Here is a 24,682-nt window from a genome sequence, read left to right on the forward strand (position 1 = left end):
TTAACTTTGTGTTTCCGAGTTCTGGGAGGAGGTGTCGCTTATGTGACACTTGGAATTGATGTTATAATGTGGGAGATAAATAGAAAAATCATGGAATTAACGGATTTATAAAAGATACACTTAGGTGAAAATGAATTATTATTTTTCAATGTTTTCAAATGGTTTTGATGAATTGATTGAATGTATGAATGGTTATATGAATATAAATATGCATGCTTGATTTTTGTACGATTATAGAACATGGATTAAATGAATTTTCAAATGGTTTTAATAGTAGGGTTAGTATGTTGATATTATATTTTGCAAAACTTTCTTTTGTTCACTTATGCTTTTAATGTTTTGCGCCCACAAGCAGTAATCAAGTATCGGAGCACCACCATCGGGCATTCATCACCCATCACTCATCCACTTCCATTATGTATGATATTCTACTGTAACTGTACTATTTTTTTGTAAATTAAATTAATTAGTAGGCTTTGATATTGCCCTAGGATTTCTATAAGGCCCAAGGCCACACAGATTTGTTATTGGGTTGTGTGTGCTCTAATATTGTGCATGCTAAACGCTTGTGAATATAAGAATTGCATTTTGTACATGTGTAACTTATTGGGAAACGAGAAATTTACTGTAACATCTCACATCGACCAACGAAGAGGGGGTGATGTGTCTTATATGTACATGCCCACCTTCATCTAACACGAGACCTTTTGGGAGCTCACTAGCTTCGAAGTCATAAGAACTTCGAAGTTAAGAAAGTTGGGGTTAGAGCAATCTCAGGATGGGTAACTCCTTGGGAAGTTGCTCGTGAATTTCCATAAACAAAACCGTGAAGGCAGAGATGGGGATCCAAAGCGGACAATATCGTGCTACAGTGGAGCCGATCCCGAGATGTGACAATTTGGTATCAGAGCCACTCTGTCGTATGATGCGAGTGTGTTGACGAGGACGTCGGGCCCCTAAGGAGGGTGGATTGTAACATCCCACATCGACCAACAGAGAGAGGGTGATGTGCCTTATATGTACATGCCCGCCTCCATCTAGCACGAGATCTTTTGGGAGCTCATTGGCTTCGGAGTCATAGGAACTCTGAAGTTAAGCGAGTTGAGGCTAGAGCAATCCCAGGATGGGTGATCCGTTGGGAAGTTGCTCGTGAGTTCTCAGAAACAAAACTGTGATGGTAGAAAGGAAGGCCCAAAGCGGACAATATCATACTACGGCGGAGCCGATCCTTGGATGTGACATTTACAAAGGAGTCCCGGGATGGGTGACCCTCTGGAAAGTTGCTCGTGAGTTCTCAAAAACAAAACCATGAAGGCAGAAAGGAAGGCCCAAAGCGAACAATATCGTGCTACGGCTGAGCCGATCCATGAATGTGACATTTACAGGGGAGTCTATCAATTTTTCAGCAGAAATCAAACCTTAAATGAATTTTTGAGTTTTAGTTTAAAGGACAATTTGTTCAAATATCCTCGGCACCTGATAGGTATTGAATACACACAGGATTCGACACGGATTTCAAAATGAAATTTGAGTCCGGTCCTATCACTACGCGTGTAAAATTAAATATAAATATATAAATAGACAATTAGATTCGGTTTATACGGGTGTACAAAAGCTTGAAACTAAATAGTATATGATTCAGTTCAATTTTTAAACCTTTACTTTTTCTTGATTAAAACCAAACCAAGTCAGTAATTACACATTAAATCGATCGGATTGATGCTTGCCCGTATTGTTGGCTTTCCATTGCCACGTTATTTCTTTGACACAAGTAGTTTTTTCATTCTTAATTTTTTTTCATTTGGTTTCTAGTGTATTGGGCCTTGTTATTGGCTTTAGCCCAGGTGTATTTTGTTTTTCTGTTTTATATCCACATTTGCTGAGCCGCATACGGCTGATTTCAGTCGCTGCCACTGCTGAAGAGGAGTCCAAGATTCCTCCTTTTCTTCTTTCTTTTGTTTTTATGTTTGGTTCGGACGGCGAATCTTTTTTTAAATTAGGATATTGTCTCTACCTCTTACATTTGGGTTTCAAATAAATTAGTTCCCATCTTTATACTCCCAAATAAATTAGTTGCAATCTTTATACTCTTTTAGGGTGATTCTAGTATATGCTCCAACCCAAAAAACAAAAACAAAAAAAAACAAAAAAACATAAGTCATGTAACCCTGAAAAAATAAGAAGGTAAATTCAGCTTCCCCGTGAGCGATAGAGCGGCCCTGATAATTATAAGTACATGGAAAATGAATTGTTACACATCAAAAATTGGTGGTGGAGCATTTTACTACACATCAGCCAATTCAGGTTCCCAGTCCACAGATAATCCAAACTACCATTTTAGTCAGCCACCAACAGCATCCGCACCAGAGACACAGAGGCAAGGGTTTAGATTCTTTCAATCCATCAACAGGCAGGTCAAAAACTACCAAATATGTTGGGGTGCAGGGATGCAAGGATTTGAACCTTGATCTTCTCGTAAGTCTTGTAACTTGTTCATACAGGTTACAAGCTGAGAGCTCTACCATTTTGAGCTACATCCCTTAAAAACCTAACTACCTAAACACAAATACACACAACAGACAGCAGCTAACAACAGAGCAATGCATATAACATAATCATCATACTAAACGCCAAACAAATCTAAAAGAGAAAAAGCTATCAAGAACATTGTACAATTGATAAACAATAAACAACAAAACAAGGTCAAAGTTCAAATGTACAAAGAACTTCAAAAACTCCAAACCTATTTGCGAAAACCAAGCAACTTCTATTTAACATATATACTTCAAATATCCAAAAAGAAAAACTACCCAAGAGAAATATTAGTTTAGAAATCTCCTTTAACAAAGGCAAGACAAAAATTCTCTCCCATAATAAGCAATCTACGTAAAGGGCTCATTCCAAAATGACAAACCAGGACTACATTCTTTCAATCCATTACATGTTCTCTTTGTAAGTTCATTACTTAGTCATAAATTAGAGATCAAGTATCACATTTAATGCAATCTCTCAGAGGACCTCATCCCTATCATCCCTTCCACACTTCACGAGCTTAAAATCCAGCTAAAGCATATTTGTTCATTGTTATATTGTAGGTTTTTGCAAGATCCAAAATAAGCTATGTATGCATTAAAGCACGACTCACATTCACATTAGTTCCAGAAAATCAACCTGTATTAGCAACCAGCTGGGAATAGTCAAATGACGCTCAACCACGGCATTATTGAACCAATAAAAGAAACACACCCAGCAACTCATAAGGACATCAATATAAAAAACACACTAGAGTTCAAAATGTCTATAATTTGACACCAACAATGAAGAATATAATTAATACTCAAATCCTTTTAAAATGTCAAATTGATCATAGAAACAGTGTCAGATTGCAACGTTCAATAAGTTGGGACTACGCATGAGAAGCACCAAATGAAGGAAAGAACAGCAGATCCTATCAAGCCGCCCAAATGAACACAAAAGCTATACAAAGGAACGGTTATAGAAAAAAGTATTATCAGCTGACGAAACTAAAAAGACAGGGAAGGAAAATATCACACGTCATGCCACATTTATTTCCACCAGCAGTTTAAAAAACAGTTTTATCAGGTCTCTGCATAAACTTGAATCTGAGACAGCATTGAAAGAATGAGACTGCTTCTGCATAAAACACGACCCATATAATTATGCCAGATCGTCAACTTGTTAAACAACCCCTTTTAAAGACCTGCATTTCTCCACCTAGAAAAAACACTCTTCAGGAAAGTGTGCACATAAAACAGGTACCAAATCTTCTCTCTTACAGGAAACAAATTAAATGATACACCAAAGCATACACCATGTGTAACCTAAACGGATCAGCACACTTCAAGCTTAAAAACCCAACCTTATACAATGGACTACTCTGCACAGAAATTTCAAATATCCAACAAACTGATCCATCACAAACTTTAGCCTGCCAGAATAAAAAAGCAACATGCCACAGCAAAAGAACCAGCAAAAGCAAACCAGGCACTCACACCGAAAGATGCCAACAGGTCTCTATGTTTAAGACAAAAGCCAAACCCTTTAGCAGACCACAAACCACCACCTCCAACACTATAAAAGCCGAAGAGGTACATATTAGCATCTGTACTTGAGAAAAATATATATATATATACAAAAAGACTTTGAGAGAAGCAATTAAATCAAAGGAAAGAATTAACCCTCAGCCCATAGTCTGAAAAATCGAGCAAGACATGGAAGATAAGCTAATTAAGATCGGAAATGCTGAAATCCAAAGAAAATCAAAACAAGTCATCCTATCCATTTCTGCTGCCAAATCAATCCCGTCAACCTGAACATCAGTAAACCTCCGGCAAAACGAGATCAATGAATAAAAGTTTGAAACATATTTGAAATAAGATACTATGTAAAAGACAAAATCAAATCTCACAACCCCTCACAGAACAGTTCCATCAACGAAGATCAAAGTCATACTCAGTTTATGTGTCAGCAAGTGCTGCTCTACGGTCCAATGATACTTCACTGCATCCAAAGACGTCAATCTGCATACCACATTCCCACTCCCTCTTAAAACAAACAGCAGCCTGCCCACCTATAAACCCCAGGACTTTAAGAGACAAATGTTGCTGCACAAATCTTTTTGCTCGAATCATATCTGATAAAATCTAACAAAAATAAACCATACACCAGGATTCCAATGAAGACAAGACCAAAAGGAAAGACATACACTCTACAAAGGCAACTCCCATTCCTCTTGATTGTCGCACACGCCAAATCCTTAATTTCGTTGGTTTGCTGGAATACCCATTCCATTAATATGTAATCAAGTAAAAAAAATGCGAAATGAATTTGCATAATACATTTGCTCAAAAATGCCACATTTATGGTCTACAAAGAACTAAATCGCAAGCAAAGGAACATAGAACCACCTCCAAAAAGAGATGTTCTAGGCTCTGACAAAGTGCGACTCCAGTAAAAAACAAGTTAGGATGCAACTGCCAACACATTGCATGAGATCAAATGGTGGTGCCAGATCATATACACTCAGCAGTAAAATATCAAATGAAGGACCAAATATCTTAACAAGAGCCCTTCTGAAAAGGTCAAAGAAGAGGCGAAAAAAGAGATAAGCACCAAAGAATATCCAACCCTCAATGGCCAAAGTATTGCACAAAGCTGAACAGACTGCATTGAATCCACCTTCAACCAGACAAATCAAACATTTAAACAGACAAAAACAGCAATACCAATAAAGACAAGCATCTGCCGACCCTTAAAATGTGTGAATTAATTAAAGACCAGTGTAATATATAAGTGAATGGGAGGAACAGAATCATACAAAATTAAGGATCTTGAGGCCCCAACACGAAATTCAAATTCTTTAATAAGTTAAATCTTTTAAAAAACAGAAATAAAGTAAATTTTGAGAGAAGATAATTAAGTTAAAGAAAAGAACAAACCCATCACCACATGAATATGTTGAACTATCGAGCCAGGAAGGATAAACACCATGAAATAAGACCATGAATAAGAAAACAAATGTGGAGTGTTTCTCAAGGAATCAACGGAGATCCAAGACAGACTCCGAGCTACAAAACTTCCGCACAGGAAAATCCATGAACTACCACAAAAAACATTGACAACATCATAACGTATCACCAGTTGAAAAGAAATGTAAGTATCAAGAAAACAAAGGCAAATATGAAAAACCAGGCGCGGTGCCACAAGTTCTGATTGTCACTCGAAAAATCATCCTCATCAACTTAACTCAAGTAAGACTTAATAAGCATCTGCACGAGACAATGACTGAAGAATTGCCCAAAGGTTCAAAGGTTCAGCATTCTGAATTGAATAAACGGAAAACAAAACTCGGCATGACACCTGTTCCTGAGGTTTCGCCATTAACATTAACTTGAAATTGAACTGCAGAAACCCTCCTCAAAAAAGAGAGCCACAACAAAGATCAGACGCAGCATAATCTCCTTAAGAAATTAGTCCAGTCATGAATTAAGTTACACTGGTTCACACACGAACAAGGATGCATCTCATCACTCCTTAAAAACTGAGACATTAAAGCACAAGAAAAAAATCAACAAAGCCCAACATCTGAGGAAAAAGATCCAGAAACAGTGCAGAGCTACAATACATCTGCACAAAAGAATGCCCAACAAAAGTGTCGAATCTCATAAACCCAAGAAGAAATTAAATCATAAGGCTATAATACTCAACTCCCTCTTAATAGCGATTTCCTTCAACAAAGTTGGACCCCATATACAGACAAGATGATCTGCATAGAATGGAAAAAAATGGTGCAAATCATGGCCCAAGATCTCATACAATCTCCAAAATAGATAATAGATAATAAGACAAGAAACCCCCTCTTGGAAGAAGCTCTTCTGTGTCAACAATGTTGGACTCCATGCATAAGACAAGAGTTAGGATGTGTCTGCATATAGAAATGCTGTTCAAATAAGTTGTGCAAAATCTCAAAGACCAGCAAATCAAATAATAGGGCGAAGAAATTCACTCCTAGTAGCACCCCTGCTCTCCTTAAAAAAAGTAAGACTTCATACACATGCGAGTTGAATTGCATCTGCATAGAATATTGCTCCAGATCTTATAAACTCTTCACCATACACAGGATGCATCAAACTCTAAAAGAAAACATTAATGGCTCATGTAAGAAGTTAAATCATAGGCAGAGAACCACTCAAACCCTTTCTTAAAAGCAGCTCGTTCTACTTCAAGGAATCAGACCCCACAAGAAGACAAGTGTAATGGTCTGCATATAAAGACATTGCGCAAAAAATGTCTCAGGATGTCATACGGGCTCCAATAATATAAAATCAGATAATAACTCAGAAAACCCCTTTTTTTCTTTCAACAGTGTGACACTCCAGCAACCGACAAGCGTTGGGATGCATCTGCATAAAAGAGTGCTCAAATAATGGTTCCATACCTCATAAACACCAAGAAATAAGAAACAAAATCATAAGCCAAAAACTACTCAAACCCCTTCTTAAAACTCATTCGAGAAAGTGAGACCTCCATATATAGACACGAGTTAGGATACGCCTGCAGGCAGAAATATAGCTCAGACAACGTGCCCACATTATACAGACGGTACGACTAAAAAATATCAGATAAAAGACCCCTTGCTCTCCTTAAACAAAGACTTCATACACATGCGAGTTAAATTGCATCTGCATAGAATATTGCTCGAACAATGGTACCAGATCTTATAAACTCTTCACCATACACAAGATGCATCAAACTCTAAAAGAAAACATTAATGGCTCATGTAAGAAGTTAAATCATAAGCAGAGAACCACTCAAACTCTTTCTTAAAGGCCGCCCGTTCTACTTCAAGGAATCAGACCCCACAAGAAGACAAGTGTAATGGTCTGCACATAAAGACATTGAGCAAAAAATGTCTCAGGATGTCGTACGGGCTCCAATAATATAAATACAAATTTATAAATAAACCCAATCCTAAACATGTATTTATAAAAAAACCCAAGCACTATTTAAACATATAAACACACCCAAAATCAACCCCAAAATCAACTTTTTGGGTGTGTTTATAAATGAGTTTTGAGTGTGTGTAATGATGGGTTTTGGGTGTGTTTATATGTTTAAATAGTGCTTGGGTTTTTTTATAATTTCAACTCCCATTTTGGGTGTTTTAGTGAAACTCCCTAATATAAAATCAGATAATAACTCAGGAAACCCCTTTTTTTCTTTCAACAGTGAGACTCCAGCAACCAACAAGCGTTGGGAGGCATCTGCATAAAAGAGTGCTCAAATAATGGTTCCATACCTCATAAACACCAAAAAATAAGAAACAAAATCACAAGCAAAAAACCACTCAAACCCCTTCTTAAAACTCGTTTGAGAAAGTGAGACCTCCATATATAGACACGAGTTAGGATATGCCTGCAGGCAGAAATATAGCTCAGACAATGTGCCCCACATTATACAGACAGTACGAATAAAAAAGATCAGATAAAAGACCCCCTGCTCTCCTTAAACAAAGTAAGACTTCATACACATGCGAGTTAAATTGCATCTGCATAGAATATTGCTCGAACCCTTTCTTAAAAGGCCGCCCGTTCTACTTCAAGGAATCAGACCCCACAAGAAGACAAGTGTAATGGTCTGCATATAAAGACATTGCGCAAAAAATGTCTCAGGATGTCATACGGGCTCCAATAATATAAAATCAGATAATAACTCAGAAAACCCCTTTTTTCTTTCAACAGTGTGTGACTCCAGCAACCGACAAGCGTTGGGATGCATCTGCATAAAAGAGTGCTCAAATAATGGTTCCATACCTCATAAACACCAAGAAATAAGAAACAAAATCATAAGCCAAAAACTACTCAAACCCCTTCTTAAAACTCGTTTGAGAAAGTGAGACCTCCATATACAGACACGAGTTAGGATACGCCTGCAGGCAGAAATATAGCTCAGACAACATGCCCCACATTATACAGATGGTAGGAATAAAAAAGATCAGATAAAAGACCCCCTGCTCTCCTTAAACAAAGACTTCATACACAAGCGAGTTAAATTGCATCTGCATAGAATATTGCTCGAACAATGGTACCAGATCTTCTAAACTCTTCACCATACACAAGATGCATCAAACTCTAAAAGAAAACATTAATGGCTCATGTAAGAAGTTAAGCAGAGAACCACTCAAACCCTTTCTTAAAAGCAGCTTGTTCAAGGAATCAGACCCCACAAGAAGACAAGTGTAATGGTCTGCATATAAAGACATTGAGCAAAAAATGTCTCAGGATGTCGTACGGGCTCCAATAATATAAAATCAGATAATAACTCAGAAAACCCCTTTTTTTCTTTCAACAGTGTGACACTCCAGCAACCGACAAGCGTTGGGATGCATCTGCATAAAAGAGTGCTCAAATAATGGTTCCATACCTCATAAACACCAAGAAATAAGGAACAAAATCATAAGCCAAAAACTACTCAAACCCCTTCTTAAAACTCGTTCGAGAAAGTGAGACCTCCATATACAGACACGAGTTAGGATACGCCAGCAGGAAGAAATATAGCTCAGACAATGTGCCCCACACTACAGACGGTACGAATAAAAAAGATCAGATAAAAGACCCCTCTTATAGTTAGGCAACCCATTTTTATTCAACGGAGACTGAGATTCCATAGACAGACAAGATTTGCAATCTGCATAAACAAATGGTTCCAGACATCAAAGAAATAAGAAATTAAATTACAAGCCAAGAACTAACTGCAATGTAAACCTTTAAAAACAAATCCCTGAAAACGATCACCAAATAGAACTACCGCAGAAGCTCCTCAAAATCCTGATACTCTGGACTAAAGCAAAAGATGCACTGCATAAGACACGAAAGGAAAGACCACGGAATTCACGATATTGAACATGTAACAGAAATAAGAAAGCAAACAGGGTCAATTAGGCAACTGCAGAAGCTACTCAAAATCCTCATACTCAGCTCCATGAAGACAGACTAAAAGCAAGAGATTCATCTGCATAAGACATCAAAGGAAAGACAACCACATAATTCACCGATATTGAATATGTAAAAGAAACAAGAAAGCAAGAAGGGTGAATAAACAAAACCAGCACCCATGAGCTCCATTCATTGCCATGCCCCAAGGAAAACTTTTTCCCTAAGACAAGAATTAGGATGCATCTACTTCAGATATTGCTAAATAACAGCACCAAATCTTATAAATCCTTAAGATGGGAAATTAAACAGAAGGAAAGAAGAATTAAACCCCCTCTTAAATGGTATGTCAACTAGAACCCCACAGAAGAAACCTGAAAAATACAAAGTACCCAATATTCATTTAGGGGGTGAGAGAGAGAGAGAATTTAAAAGTAGGAAGTTAACATGTTCTTGTTAAGAAACCAAACCAGAATCTGCTCCCCACAACAGAGTCATAAACTTTAAATGCAACCAATTCTCCATACGCATCAAATCACGAAAATAGGGAATCATCATCAAGAGAATGTCAAACCAGACCTCTATACAATTTGGGAGACCAAATATATGGAATGACAAGCTTAGAAATAAACCAACGAAAGGAAGACAAAACATAAAGGCTTAAGCACTGTTTGGCGGTAATTATCTAATAGCTTAAAGACCATAAAGCAACATACATCGAACAAATACATGGCAGCACAGAAGGAAGTAAAGGCATATTTCAGTATCTGTAATCAAAACATCATAATATTATATCTTCGAACGAAGGAAAAAAAGATTAATAAGATTGATGGTGATTTTGAACATATCCCCCCATATACCAAGAAGGGTGAATAAAAACCAGCGGCCTTGAACTCCACTCAAACCCATGCACCAAGTTGAAACTTTGTCCCTAAGACAAGAATTAGGGTGCATCTACATAAGATATTGCTAAAATAACAAGCACCGAATGTAATCAATTTTTGAAATGTAAAACAAAAGGCAACAACAATAAACCCCTTCTTAGGTAGCATGTCAATTCAAACCCAACAGAAGAAACCTGAAAATACATAATACCTAATATTAATTAAGTGTTAGAGGGAGAGATATACACTTAATATATAAAAAAATAAAACAATAAAAGAAAAATATTTAACATGTTCTCCCAATAATATAGGACATCAAACGAGCAGAGAATAAAACAATTTCACCAAAAACAAAACGACAACACATTCCCCAAATAACCTATTTCCTCTTCCATTTAACTGCAGCATAAACCTTCAAAATCAAATTCATGCAAAAATTCACCAAACAAGGTAGTGTAGGACTGCTCAAAATCCTCATAGACTTGCATAATGCGGACTAAAACAAGTCTCTGCATTATGCAAGTCTGCACAAGACACCACCAGAAAAACCACAGAAACGATATTGAGCAAGTAACAAAAATAAGAAACAAGGTGAATAAACAGAACCAGCGGCTTTGAGCTCTCAAACCGGTGCCCCCAGGTGAAACTTTGTCCCTAAGACAAGAATTAGGGTGCATCTCCATAAGATATTGCTAAAATAACAGCACCAAATGTAATAAATTTTTGAAATGGGAAACAAAAGGCAACAGCATTAAACCCCCTCTAAGGTAGTAAGTCGAATCAAACCCAACAGAAGAACCCTGAAAAATACATAATACCTAATATTAATTTAGGGGGAGAGAGAGAGAGAGAGAGAGAGAGAGAGATATATATATATATATAAATCTTAAAAAAATTAAACGATAAAATATTTAAGATGTTCTCCCAAATAATTTAGGACATTGAACGAGTAGAGAATTAAACAATTACATCAAAAAACAAAACGCAAACATATTCTCCCAATAACCTATTTCCACTTCCATTTAACTGAGGCGTAAACATCTAAAACCAAATTCCTACCAAACAAATCACCAAACAATGCAACTGCAATCACTATATAATGTGGACTAAAGCAAGACATCGACAGAAAACAGACCACAAAATTCACAACATTGAACAAGTAACAAAAATAAGAAACCAAGGAAAGTGAACAAACAAAACCAGCGGCCCTGAGCTCTCAAACTGGTGCGCCCCGATGCAATTCTGTCCCTAAGACAAGAATTAGGGTGCAACTACATAAGATATTTGCTATAATAACACCACCAAATGTATATAAAAAATTGAAATGGGAAACAAAAAAGCAACATCATTAAACCCCCTTTATTGTAGTAAGTCAATTCAAACCCAACAGAAGAAACCTGAAAAACATAATACCTGTCCAATTTAGGGGTGAAATGCAGAGATATTGAGAGAGAGAGAGAGAGAGAGAGAGAGAGAGACTTGTATAAAAGTTTAAAAAGAAATAAGAGAAATAAAACCATCACCAAACAGGGCAACTGCAGTAACTGCTCAAAATCCTGATAATCACTTCATAATGTGGACTAAAGCAAGACATCAATGGAAAGACAGACCACAGAATTCAAGATATTGAACACATAACGAAAATACGAATCCAAGGAAGGTGAACAAAAAAAACCAGTGGCCTTGATCTCTCAAACCCGTGCCCCCACTTTGTCCCTAAGACAAGAATTAAGGTGCATCTACATAAGATATTGCTAAAAAGAACAGCACCAAATGTATCTGGAATGAAAACAACAGGCAACAACACTAAACCCCCTCTTAGCTAGTAAGTCAATTCAAACCCAACATAAGAAACCTGAAAAATACATAATAAATAATATTAATTAAGGAGTGAAATAGACAGAAAGAGAGAGAGACGTATATAAAAGTTTAAAAAACTTGAGAGACAAAGGATTTAACATGTTCTCCCAATAACCTAATTCCAATTCCTTCATTAACTGTGGCATTAAAACCAAATTCCTGCACACAAAAAATCAGCAAACAAGGTAACCCCAGGAACTACTCAAAATCCTGATAATCACTACATAATGTGGACTATAGCAAGACACCAACGTAAAGACAGACCACATAATTCACGATATTGAACAAGTAACAAAAATAAGAAAACAACGAAGGGGAACAAAACAAAACAAGCGGCTTTGAGCTCTCAAACCGTTACCCCGTGGTGAAACTTTGTCCCTAAGACCAAAATTAGGTTGCATCTACATAAGATATTTCTAAAACATAAACACCAAATTTAATAAAAAAAATTACATGGGAAACGAAAGGCAACAGCATTAAACCCCCTCTTAGGTAGTAGTATGCCAATTCGAAACCAACGGAAGAAACCTGAAAAATACATAGTACCTAATATTAATTTCTGAAAAATACATAGTACCTAATATTAATTTCGGGGAGGGAGGGAGAGAGAGAGAGAGAGAGAGAGAGAGAGAGAGAAACTTGCATTAAATAAAATAAAATAAAAATAAAAATATTTAACATGTTAACCAAGCCAGAATAGCTCCCCATAAGTGTCATAAACTTTTAGCTCCATCCAACTTAGTCTCCATAAGCACTTTAATCACAAAATTAGTGAATCATCAAGACAATACCTACCCACACTGCTATACAAATTCGAAGCCCAAATATATGCAATGACAACCATAGAAATGAACAAACTTTAAAAAAACATAACGCTAAAAGGTAAGCGCCAAACCACTTTTGGTTGTAAGTATTAATAGCTTAAAGACCATAAAGCAAAATTTATTGATCAAATACATGGGAATAAAAAGATAAGTGAGAAATACTCGGGGTCTGTAATCAACTGAGAGAAAACAATTTTATTGAAAGCAAAATTTATTGACCACATACATTGAATAATTTTATATATCTGAAAAAACAATTACTATATCTTTGAGATAAGAAGAAATTAAAATAGACCCTTTCATTCCAACTGAGAAAATCAATAGAAAGCCAAAATTGAGGACATAAAAACCCGTTTAGAACATACCCAAAAAACAAGAAACACATCGAAATGAAAGGCTACGAACTAAGAAGGTTAACAATGTACCACACCAATTCTGGATTTAGTGTCAAAATAAGAGCAGAAAGTTTGGCATGATTCTAGGGAAAAGGAGGAGGACATAAACATGATATTACTTACAAATTTCAGGGACTTGAAAGATACATAAAGACGCACATTTTGACAAACTGTAAAAGAATAAGCACGTAACCAAAAACAATAATCCATATGCAGCAAACCAATGAAAACCTTTACAAATGGACTCTATCCAAAGACTGAAAAGGTGCAGACATAAGCTCAAATCCGCAACACGATTACTATCTCCTGCAAATCAATAGATCCACATAGACAATTTTGAAATTCAACATTCCATTGCATCCGCAAATCAGTATAAAATCCAACCTCATAGCCATCCAATCAGATCACCATAAGAACCTATGGAGTTATCAGCTAACCATAACATCTAACCCTCGTGTGTCAAACACCGCAAACGAGGCCTGAAAAATAACAGCAAAGCTCCGCTTATTTGATTGATAAAAAACAAGGGAAATTTCCAAATCATTATATTCTGAACTTCAGAACAAAATCATGCGGTTTTCGGTCCAAATCAAATCGCAAGCAGAACTAGATGCCCTGGCAGTCATCACCATCAGGCCAATCAAAACACATAAGCATATCAATAAAGATGAACTTTGGCCTCAAGTCAACAAATTCTATCTATACAAAACAACTAGAAGATCCGAATCGAATTCAAAGCAGTTTCATACCAAACACCTACTTCACCATCAGGCCCATCTTGTTTGGGTCTCATCTGAACCAATAAAACAAGACTGCAAATATACACAACCTCTGGTTCTTTATATCGTCACAACCTTCAACGGTCATTAGATTCCACTTTTAATAGGTAGCAAAATCCATCACCAAACCCTACAGCATAGCGATAAACAAAACTTAATCCATCCATATCTAAATCATAGAATCAAACCCATCCATCCATATCTAAATCATAGAATCAAACCCAAACAGAAGAAGCGAATCAACAAAATCCGATAATCTACACAAAACGAAACCTGATCGCCATCGCCCTTTCGTTCAGGGACCAGCAGAATGACTCGTGAGAACTTCTGAAGGGTATTTATGAGGAGAGGGGGTCGGCATGAACGGCCAAGATTAAGCCGGTGATGGAAGTAATAGACGGTGGATGTGTAAGTTGTAACGGATAGTGATGAGCTGTCGACGCGGTTTTTCTTGGTCGGTTGTAATGACTTGAAATCAACGCTACTTTCTCTTTTTTTATTTTATTACTTTGTATATTTGTGGTGGTGAGGACGCGCACGCCTTGTCGGATCCGGATTCCTTTTGGATGGGAAAAAAAAAATCTGCCACGTGGTTTTTGGGCGAAAACTCGCAATCCGTGTTGCACCAGGATTCCTATACACATTCGCATAGAGAAAAATAAAAGGAAACTGACACGTGTCCAGACCTTGTTGTACCAGGATTCCTACAAAAGTTTGGATGAAAAAAATTAAAACAAAGATTAACTACACTTTAGTCCCTAGAGGTTTAAGATCAGTATCAAAATAGGCCACAAGATTTCACTTTCATCAATTTAATACCCAACGTATCCAAATATGACAAATTCACCACGTCCGTTAAATTGACCGTCTGGTTAAAGGTAAAATGTTTATGTGTCAACTGTAGGACTCGCCATGACCCTCGACAACTCATTCCAACTAGTCCACGTTAGGGCTGACAATGGGTCGTGTCATGTCGTTTCGTCGTGTGGGGATAATAAACATGTCAAGAATGCTCAACCCAACCCAACCCATTTAATAAACGTGTCGTGTCAGTTTAGGTCGTCTTTTATCGTGCGGGTTTCAAGTCGTAACGGGTTCATAAATAATAACATGCATGTTACGAAACTCACAACTGAAAAAAATTAAATTTAAAAAACAGAGAGAGTAGAGAAAATATAAGGAAATGAAAGAAAAAAAAAGATAGAGAGATGAGAGAAAAGAGAAGGAAAATAGAGAGAGAGATAGGAGAGAAGATTGAAGGAAAGAAAGAAATAAAGAAAAAAAAAAGAGATGAGAGAAAACTAAAGAGAAGGAAAAAAAAAAAAGAAAAAAAAGGAAAGAAGATTAAAGGAAAAGACAAAAAAAAATAAAAATAAAAAAAAAGAGGAGAAGAGAGATGGAAAAGAAAGGAAAACATAAAAGAAAAAGAAACATTATAAATATTAAAAAGCATACCATAAAATCACAAAATTGTTTGTAGCATGGTTGATAAGATGTTTGAGAGAAATGAGGGTGGTAGGAGGTTTGAAGCCCCTTGTGTGTGTGTGCTGAAGTCTCCATTTATCTTCATTTTTTAGCGGGTTAGCGTGTAATATACGGGTTGACACGACCCGTTTAATAAACGGGTTAGACATGTATTATAACGGGTTAGCGGGTCGATCTGAAATCCACCCGTTTATTAAACGGGTCAGAACGGGTTGACCCAAATTGACCTGTTTTTATCGTGCAGAGTTGAACCCGTTAATTTCTCATGCGGGTTTCGAGTCGTGTATTGGGTCGTGTCCAAATTGCCACCCCTAGTCCACGTGAAGGGCATTTCGGGAATTTTTTTTTAAAATAAAATAAAATAAAATCCCCATTCTAGCAACCCTCTCTCTCCATCTCTCATCCACCTTCACTGACCCTCCACAGACCCCCTCCCCGAATCAATCCCAGGCCCTCCCCAACCCAAAACACGATCAAACATCCAAAACAAGATCAACCTCACAATCAGAACCAAATAACTCACTAGTCTTATAAGTTGTTGCTCCAAATCCATAATTACCCGAACCTAAAAAACATAATTTGTCCAATTCAATCAAACTGAGCCACAAAAGGAGATAAATAGAGGGAAGAGGATGGCGATGACGAAGATAGGAGAAGAGGGATGAAGAGAAATAGATATTGGGTCAGGTATGGCCCTAGTGGATTGGGGGGATAAGGACGAGAAATTGAAAGTCCAGGAAATTGAAATTCATTTAGTCCTCCCTCTTGTCAATTGTAGAAGTCAAGATCTTCTTCTCGAAAGCCAATCCATTGTTCTTCAGAATCTCAGCAATGGTAACAACATTAGCAATAGTCATTCCAAGGGCAGAGATCTCCACCTCATTGTTCTGCTTCATGTACCTTTTGGCAAGATTGACATAAAAGAAGAGGGGCCTTTTTGGTATTTGAAACCTGGATGAGATTCTTCTTGTTATTGTATGATGAGTTCGTGATTTGCAAGTTGTTCACCCTCTATGTGACATCTTCCATTGTTGCTTCTGCTTATTTCTTCTTCTTCTTGTTTTGCTCTGCAGAGAGAGAAGAAAAACCCTAATCTCCTCACAATTCCTCCGAAATTTACCTGAAATTTATAAGTGAGTGTTATTGTTTTTGATTGCTTATTTGTTTTTTTCTTTTGGTTAAATTTTTTTTTTTGGAGGTGGGTTTAGGATTTGTAGTCAGTGTGATTTATTTGATGTTTTTTTTTTCTATCTGATTTACTGGGAAAATTTACTGTTTGAATATAAACTTCTTGAGAATACTGGTAATTTTGTTCTTGAGTTTTTCTGAAACTTTTTGGTGGATGAGGACTTCAACCTCACCCTCAACGTCGGCGATCTATGCCTCCTCATCGGATCCAATGGTGCGTTAGCTTTTTGTTGTTGTGTTGTCGTCGTTTTGGAAAGCTGGTTGAATGAAATGGAAATGCAGGTTTTAACAGCCAATATATGATTCATGAGTGTGGCTAAGAGTTTATGGGTTTTAGTTGGGGAGCCAGTAAGAGAGAACATAGGGGCTGTGGAGGTTGACGAAGGGTGGCTAGGAGAGGGAGACATGCTGGGATTTTTTGTTTTTTGGTTTTGAAAAAATATATATTTATATATAAAAAAAATTGTTCTTTAATTTTATTTCTGAAATGCCCTTCACGTGGACTAGTTGGAATGAGTTGTCGTCATGGCGGGTTCCACAGTTGACACATCAACATTTAACGTTTGACTAGACGGTCAATCTAACGGACGGGGTGAATTGGTCGTATTTGGATACGTTGGGTATGAAATTGATGAAATTGAAATCTCAGAGCCCATTTCGATACTGATCCTAAACCTCTAGGGACTAAAGTGTAGTTAATTCTTAAAACAAATAAAAGAAAAGAAAAGCTGCCACGTCTTTTTTTGAAAATTCTCGAAGCAAGTGGTAGTGTAACAATACTGGCCTGGGCTAAAAGGAACAGGAGTGGACCGTTTAATATTATTGGCACTGGTCAACACCCTGTGACTAGCCTAACATCTAAAGTTTGATCAAGCCCAGTTTCCAAGAGTATATCCGGACACAAAGAAGGAAGCCCATTGAAGGGTGACTTTTTTTTAATATAATATAAATGATGGTGTATAAAGTATAAACTACTCTAAACTAATATAATTTATAAAGAAAAATTCGAACATGAGTGCAAGGGGGCAGACTCATTGTTGAGCCAACTTACATTTGCAATCACAACTACTTTATTATCTCTTAACAATTACAAAAATAATCGACTTCATTATTTTGAATTGAGATTTGAACAATGGTGTAACATTGATCCGGAAATTAAGTAGTTAACATTTGGACATGTTGCACATTTTTGATCTTGTAGTTTAGCTCAATATCAATTTCTTCTTCCTGATTTTATTTCATAATTATGTTGATTTAATCTAATCAAGCATTTCCTCAATCTGTTTACGAAAGATGCAAAAGTCACTTACTAAAGGGAATAAAAGAAAAAATGTAATTTCTGTTTTCAGCTTGGCTTCTCATGTAACCCTGAAAATAAAGAAGGTAAATTCAGTTTTCCCATGAGATATAGAGCGGTACTGACAATTATAAGTAAATGGAAAATGAATTGTTCCACATCAAAATTTGGCGGTGGAGCATTTTACTACAAATAAAAATGAATTGCGCCTTTCTTCTTTTATTTTTGCTACTGAAAAACAAAAATGAAAACATAAAAAGTAAGAAACATCAAGGGACTTGGCCTACGCTATGTGTAAACTAAATATTTACTTATAAATCAAAGATTGGGCCACTCATGACATCTGGGAGCCCAATTGTTTTTTTTTTTTTTTTATAATTTTATAATTTGTCTCTTTACATTTAGAAAAAATGAAAAATATATATATATAAATTAATCAGGACAAAAATGTAAAGTCCTGGAATTCTTTCTCGGATGGGTGATGTACTGGTGAAATCCTTGATCCACTAAGAAAGCTACACAGATCATTAAATCAAGTTGGATTGTTAAAAAATTTAAAAATATTGAATAAGAATCATCATGTATGCATTAAAAAATATATATATAATGTGCACACATGTATGTGTAAAAAGTAGGCGAAGCACAGAAACATTACAGCAGGGGTCTAAAGTCGGCCATTTTTTTCACCGCGGCTACTTCATCATTCATAGATCAAATTCAGAAAGAGGAGGGAAAAGAGAGAAGACATCTCTGTTTGTGTGATGTATAACGTCATTATTTCACTTCTGAAAAATGAATACAATCTGTAGCATCGGCACATGGACCTCTAGATAGGCTATGTACAGCAACTTTCATGGAAAACAACTGAGAAAAGATGCGAGGCTTATTAAGTTCAAAAAATCAAAAAATCTGATCAAAAGATAGCTTAGTTCCTAAGGTATGGGGTTAAACGTGATTCTGTTGCAAAATTAAGTTGGTAACGAGAACAGACCACCCTAATGCAAGGATACATATACGTTATGAGCACCACTGCGAAACCACCTCTTATAGATCACATTTTCAGGCATTCTGTTCTGTTACTCCTCTATGCATGCTTCAGCAGCTTCTGAGAGACCTGTTGTTATTTATCTCCAAGTTCTCTTCTAGTCAACTATGATAAAAAGTAAATAAGAACATGAACAAGGATATATGTTACACAAGACTGGAAAGCTCCTACTTAATGTAAGAAATATCCATACCATTGGTAGCTAAATCAATTTCAGAGTTGGAGGTGGTGGTGTCCCTAGAAACCGTAAGTTCTGAAGCTTTCTCCACGCCATTGGAATTGTAAGGAGCAATACTGTGTCTTGTCCGCTGGAGGGAACCCAGCAAATCATTCTCAATGCAATCATACCTGCAATACACATGTGTCACTTTATAAGAAAATACATTGAGATCGGATCTTAGAGTACAGGGTAAGGCATTAGATGGAGGACTTTTGATGACTACTCAATAGGAGAATTCAAGTCCTAAAGGCAAACTTACAATTTTTCGCAGAGCTTATCAGTAAGCGTAGAAAGATTCAAGATCCTCATTCTCAATTCCATAATTTGTTCATGTTCATATTCATGAAAAGGCTCCTCCGTAAACAAAGAAAGCTTCTCCATATTTGCCTCAAGCTGCTGCTGCTGGTCCTCAAATAAATTTTGTTTTATTGTCCTTTCTTCCACCGTCATTTCATTCTCTAATAAATCACCAAACATGTGATATGCAAATGGGTAGGAATATGAAATAATCTGCCTTGACCTGAAGAGTCTGTAGAGCGCTTTGGTTGCCCAGCTTAAATCTTTAAACATCAATTCCTTTTCTTCCAAACGTGATATCTTTGCTTGTATGCTTTTCTTCAGTGCAGATTCAAGCTTAAGAGAATCTGTATGAGCTTGATAACGGTTGAAGTAGTGAGTGTAACGGAATAGGTCCCTCTTAGCCAGCTCAAGTTTCATATCCTCATCTTCTTTGAATCGTCCACAACTGTGTCCCGCGATGGAATCCCATGTATGATCCGAACCAGTTGGTGCACCACAGAGCCAGCTGTCAAAACATGTACAGAAACAAACATCAAATGATGTTACTACTACTAACACAAAGGCAAGGAAAGACAGAGAAATGGATCATCAACTGTAAAGAAAAACCCAAAGGGAATAAAACATAATTTAGTACATAAGTTTATAATATAAATTTGGAAAAGATTGTTTAGTCTGCAAGAAACATTAATCCTGAGGGCATATAACTGTGCCCAGGAGAAAATTACTAAACCTATAGAATGGGATACCAAACTTGAAAAATGACTCAAAAAAATAGAAAAGGAAAACAGAACTGATCTTGAAGGGATGAAACAAAAATGAGTCTTATGAAAACACCAGTATGCATCACCCGATTAAGCACCATAAATCGCATCAACTGTTTCATTCAAACATCAAAGCAATATCATCAAATCTCTACCCTACCAAAACCACTATCTATATTTTATTTCCCACAAGAACCTAAACAAATTGATGTTATGAACAGTAACGGAAATATAGGAGCTCCATTCTTAATGATGGAGCATATTAGGTCACATTCTGTCTTACAATATTGCTCTTCATGACATCTTAGAAAATGACAGTACTTATTCAGTAAGTTAGAACCAATAATTTTATGTACAAAACACTAAAAGAACTTGTTGGGTAGAGATTTAACACACCATGAATTGTTAACATGTGAAAGGCAACAGAAAACAGAAAGCTTTATCAGATAGAAAATGAGAACCCATACTTTGTGCAGAGCAAGCTTGTGCAAAGAGCAAACAGCTAATCAATCATAAATTGCATAACGAACAAAAAAATCTTCACGAAAAGCTTTAGACTATAAACCACCAGCCTAACAAAAGTCAGTTATCAACATACACTTCACAAAAGGCAGCAAACATACAAATCCTATTTAAAGGATCTTACCCCAGGTATGGTTTTTGAAAAGCAACCACTTGAAAGTTAGACCCTTTAAATGTGTGAGATGCTCCCCAACCCACCCCCAGGATTCCATAAAAAAAAAGGGCACAAGAGTAAAAAAAGCAGAAAATACATAGGCACTCACCAAAATGGTTGTCCACAGACACAGATAACTAGATTGCATCCTCCATTTTTTTCAACCAGCTTGTAACATTTTGGGCAAGGTTTCGTATTGACTGCAATATAATTAACAGTCACTGATTCATCTTGGCACTTCTGACACCATAGTTCCCACATTCGGCATGAACAAGGGGAGTGCGCTTTAGATAAGCATTTAAAACAGAATTGCAGCCCACATGCACATTCAACCTCACATAATAATTCATCTTCCTCAATACGTATAGCATTTCCACAATGGGGAACACTTGGGCACCACTTCACCTTTCTATTATCCTCAATGTATGATTCCAGAAGGAAACGCTCAAATTTCTCTGCCAGATTAGGATCCTTGCACTGACTAGATTTCTGATTATTGCTTCATCGCAAATAGCATTGCACTTGTGTGCCATGCATTTAATGCGCCTACTCTGACCGTCATTTATTTTCACAATAAAATGCTCTGTCCAACCTAAGCACAATGTTAGACAAAACTATTTCATTAAAAAGAAAATACAATCAGTAAGATGGTCACATTTCATAAATACATAAATAAAGGATGGCAACCCACCAACATGGATAGTAGTATTCCAGGCAGTTACTGGTTTATATTCCCATGTTAAAAATCTGATTCAGTCCACAGATTTTTACAACAAATTGACGCCACATTAAAAACTTACAACTGAAATACTCTTGAATATAAAAATAGAAAATTTGTTTCCCCGAGGACTGTAATCAAGTTAGGATGTGCTAAGCTAAACTTCATGTGGTTTTACAGAACAAAAGAAAAAGAAGAAAAAAACTTATTTGACGGATGCCATGATTCTGCAAAGAGATAATGCAGAGCAGAGTACTTACAATCGTTGCAGAAGTAGTGACCGCAATCCATTATTGTCACCTGATCAGAAGGAATCTCATCCATGCAAATACCACACATAACCTCAGATGAAAACTGTGATGAGACAAGATTGTCATCCTCTACCACAGTCACACCTGCTTTGGCATATAATCTATCTCTCCCCCTCTCTACAAGCACTGCAAGCACTTTGTCAACATCCCAACGATAATGGATGAGTAAGGTTCGGGCGTGGTATTCTTTCAATGATAACACATCCATTACCCTTTGCAAGTCATCCCTCTGCACATTTTAATGCCAACATTTAACATTAACCTAGTCGACCATAACACATACATAACGACAGCAACATTCATACAATCAAAAATTCCATACCTGTGCAGCCAAGAGAGATTCTTTTGAAATAACCTATCAAACACCAGTAAAGGTCATAAATGAAGAAGGAGAGAGGGATAAGCATAAAATACTGAAAGCAATAATTGAGACTAGAACTAGAAGCCACAACTTTTAATACGAAATCAGACAGCATGAGGAATAGAACTGAATTTAAGAGGAGAACTTTCAAAGTATATTTAAAAAAAAATTGAATCAATTCTCTGTTGACTCTGCAAATTTAAGAGGAGAACGGGAGTAAGTTATGTAAGACTCTGTTGACGTAAATTTGAATCAATTCCATAGTTCCCTTGAGTTTCACTTACAAAGATAAAACCATAGCTGCAAATTGAATATAAACTCGAGCTGTTAATCATCTAAAAAGACACATTTTTCTTTTTCGAAACTTCACGACAATCACATTCTCATCAACCAAGCAGGAACCGGGCTTCCTTTTTGGTTGGCGAAAAAAAAGAAATGAATTTTACTTCGAAATTTTTTGAAAATTTAAAACAAAAAAATCAACCTGAAGAAACTAAAAACTGTAGAAAATTGTGATGGAATACAATGACACAGTCAAATTTCGTCGATCAATTTACAACGAAGCTACAAATTATCGCTACCTTACTCGTCGGAGCCTCAGGCCTGAGACTCTCATAATTCTCAACGTATTCCAACAGCTCCATATTGTTGCGATCATCGTCCTCGTCGTAATAGTCATCGTCGCTGCTCACATAATAGTCATCCTCCATTGTTTATCTACCAAAAATACCGACAAAGGTATAAAAAAGATGTAAATATTTTGCAGATAAACAAAGATGAAGCGGTCCTCCGATCAAGCACTGGAGAAAGAGAAGAATTTTCCGGGAAAAAAAGAGAAATCTTATAGGGGAAGTAAAACCCCTAGAAAGATAGAGCCTTTTTCCCTTTCCTCTCTTCTCTTCCTCCGTGGAGGATAAGAAAAAAGAGAGTGTGAAAAGAGGAGGGGCAAATTTAAATGACTCTGAAAAGGGAATGTTTGTGATCACGTCAATTAAAACCTCTCCTTCCTCTCCTCTTCCCGCGGTCGAGAAAAGTCTTCGCTTAAAATAAATCGGATACAAACTATTTACGCCTTTTTTTTGCTATATTTGCATTCATTTACACCCTATCCTTCCAACAACTATGAGTGTAAATGTCATTTACATCACCCTTTACACCTTTGCGATGGAGATGCCCTTACTTCAAAATTAACATTTTGCATCCTATTACCACCAAATGTCAATGTACCCTTTTAATATATAATTCTGATCTTATTCGAATGTCTAGATTTTCTAAACCCTTTTTCTTACCATATATACGCCATTGTTCTTACCATATATACGCCATTTTCTTACCCTATTTTTCTTACATCTAAAGTTTGTTTTGTATACCCAAAATAATGATTTGAAAGTTGAGCTCATAAGAAGTACGGCAAGACAAGATTGTGAACTCCTTATAGCAAAGACTCTTCTGACTTTAAAGAAAAGTGTGAAGTAGGACAAATAAATAAGGAACCAATAACTTCTTCTTTTCCTTCAACCCAAAAACCTTCCTAAAGCAATTGCAAACTCTTTTGAACCCAGGGGTTTCCCCTGGATTCATTTCCTTTTGGCTAATAAATCGGGCTTCTCTCCCCCTCTTCATGTTGTAGAGAGTCCCCCTCCCCAGTTTTTTGCTGGGATTTCGCTCCCTTGCCTTTTGGCAAGCTTTTGTCACCACCCCCAAGGCTTTTAGGGGTTGTTTCTCAGCCTCTTCGGTTGATCTTGCTTGATCTTGCTAGTGGTAATTGCTCTTTCACTTTTTGGTGTTTCCAATCCCAAGGATCCTTTAGAGTTGGTTTTCACACGATCTCTGTTCAGCACTAGTTCCTGAGTTCTTATGGATCCTGTCATCTTCAACTCTGAGTGAGCTGGGGTTTAATTACATATGGAATTTGCTCATTGTCCTTGCACTTGTTGTTTTTATTGTTTTATTTCTACTTTCTTGTCTGCAAGAACCCTCCTCTGGTCAGTGTTCTTCCTATGTAATCTTGTATATGCCTTCATATCTATGAATCTACTATGTTCACACACAAAAAGGAACTTATTTTCTCACTCATCTTTTGTCCATTTACATTTTTATTTTTTTTATAGTAAAAGGTATTAAAA

General features: G+C 36.7%; 1 protein-coding gene and 1 long non-coding RNA gene across 3 annotated transcripts; both read right to left on the reverse strand.

Annotated features, from left to right (window-relative positions):
- Window positions 1-2,163: 2,163 nt before the first annotated feature.
- Window positions 2,164-14,563, reverse strand: LOC103320797 (uncharacterized). Of its 2 annotated transcripts, none has more exons than XR_513362.2 (2): window positions 14,468-14,563; window positions 2,164-14,324 (listed from the first exon to the last, which is right to left on the reverse strand). It is a non-coding gene; the product is annotated as an uncharacterized LOC103320797 (long non-coding RNA). The 2 variants fall into 2 exon arrangements; XR_016124099.1 differs by having other exon boundaries at window positions 14,416-14,547.
- Window positions 14,564-18,727: 4,164 nt separating this feature from the next.
- On the reverse strand, window positions 18,728-23,532 carry LOC103320798 (putative E3 ubiquitin-protein ligase ARI2). The gene is given in 8 exon segments (XM_008222519.3): window positions 18,728-19,314; window positions 19,403-19,557; window positions 19,689-20,234; window positions 21,276-21,642; window positions 21,645-21,758; window positions 22,145-22,424; window positions 22,518-22,550; window positions 23,138-23,532. Coding segments are annotated over 8 exon segments (1,632 nt in total). The 5' UTR covers window positions 23,267-23,532; the 3' UTR covers window positions 18,728-19,306.
- Window positions 23,533-24,682: the final 1,150 nt, after the last annotated feature.

Source organism: Prunus mume, linkage group LG2 (assembly GCF_029339155.1).
Source record: "Prunus mume cultivar Tortuosa linkage group LG2, ASM2933915v1, whole genome shotgun sequence".
NCBI lineage: Eukaryota > Viridiplantae > Streptophyta > Magnoliopsida > Rosales > Rosaceae > Prunus > Prunus mume.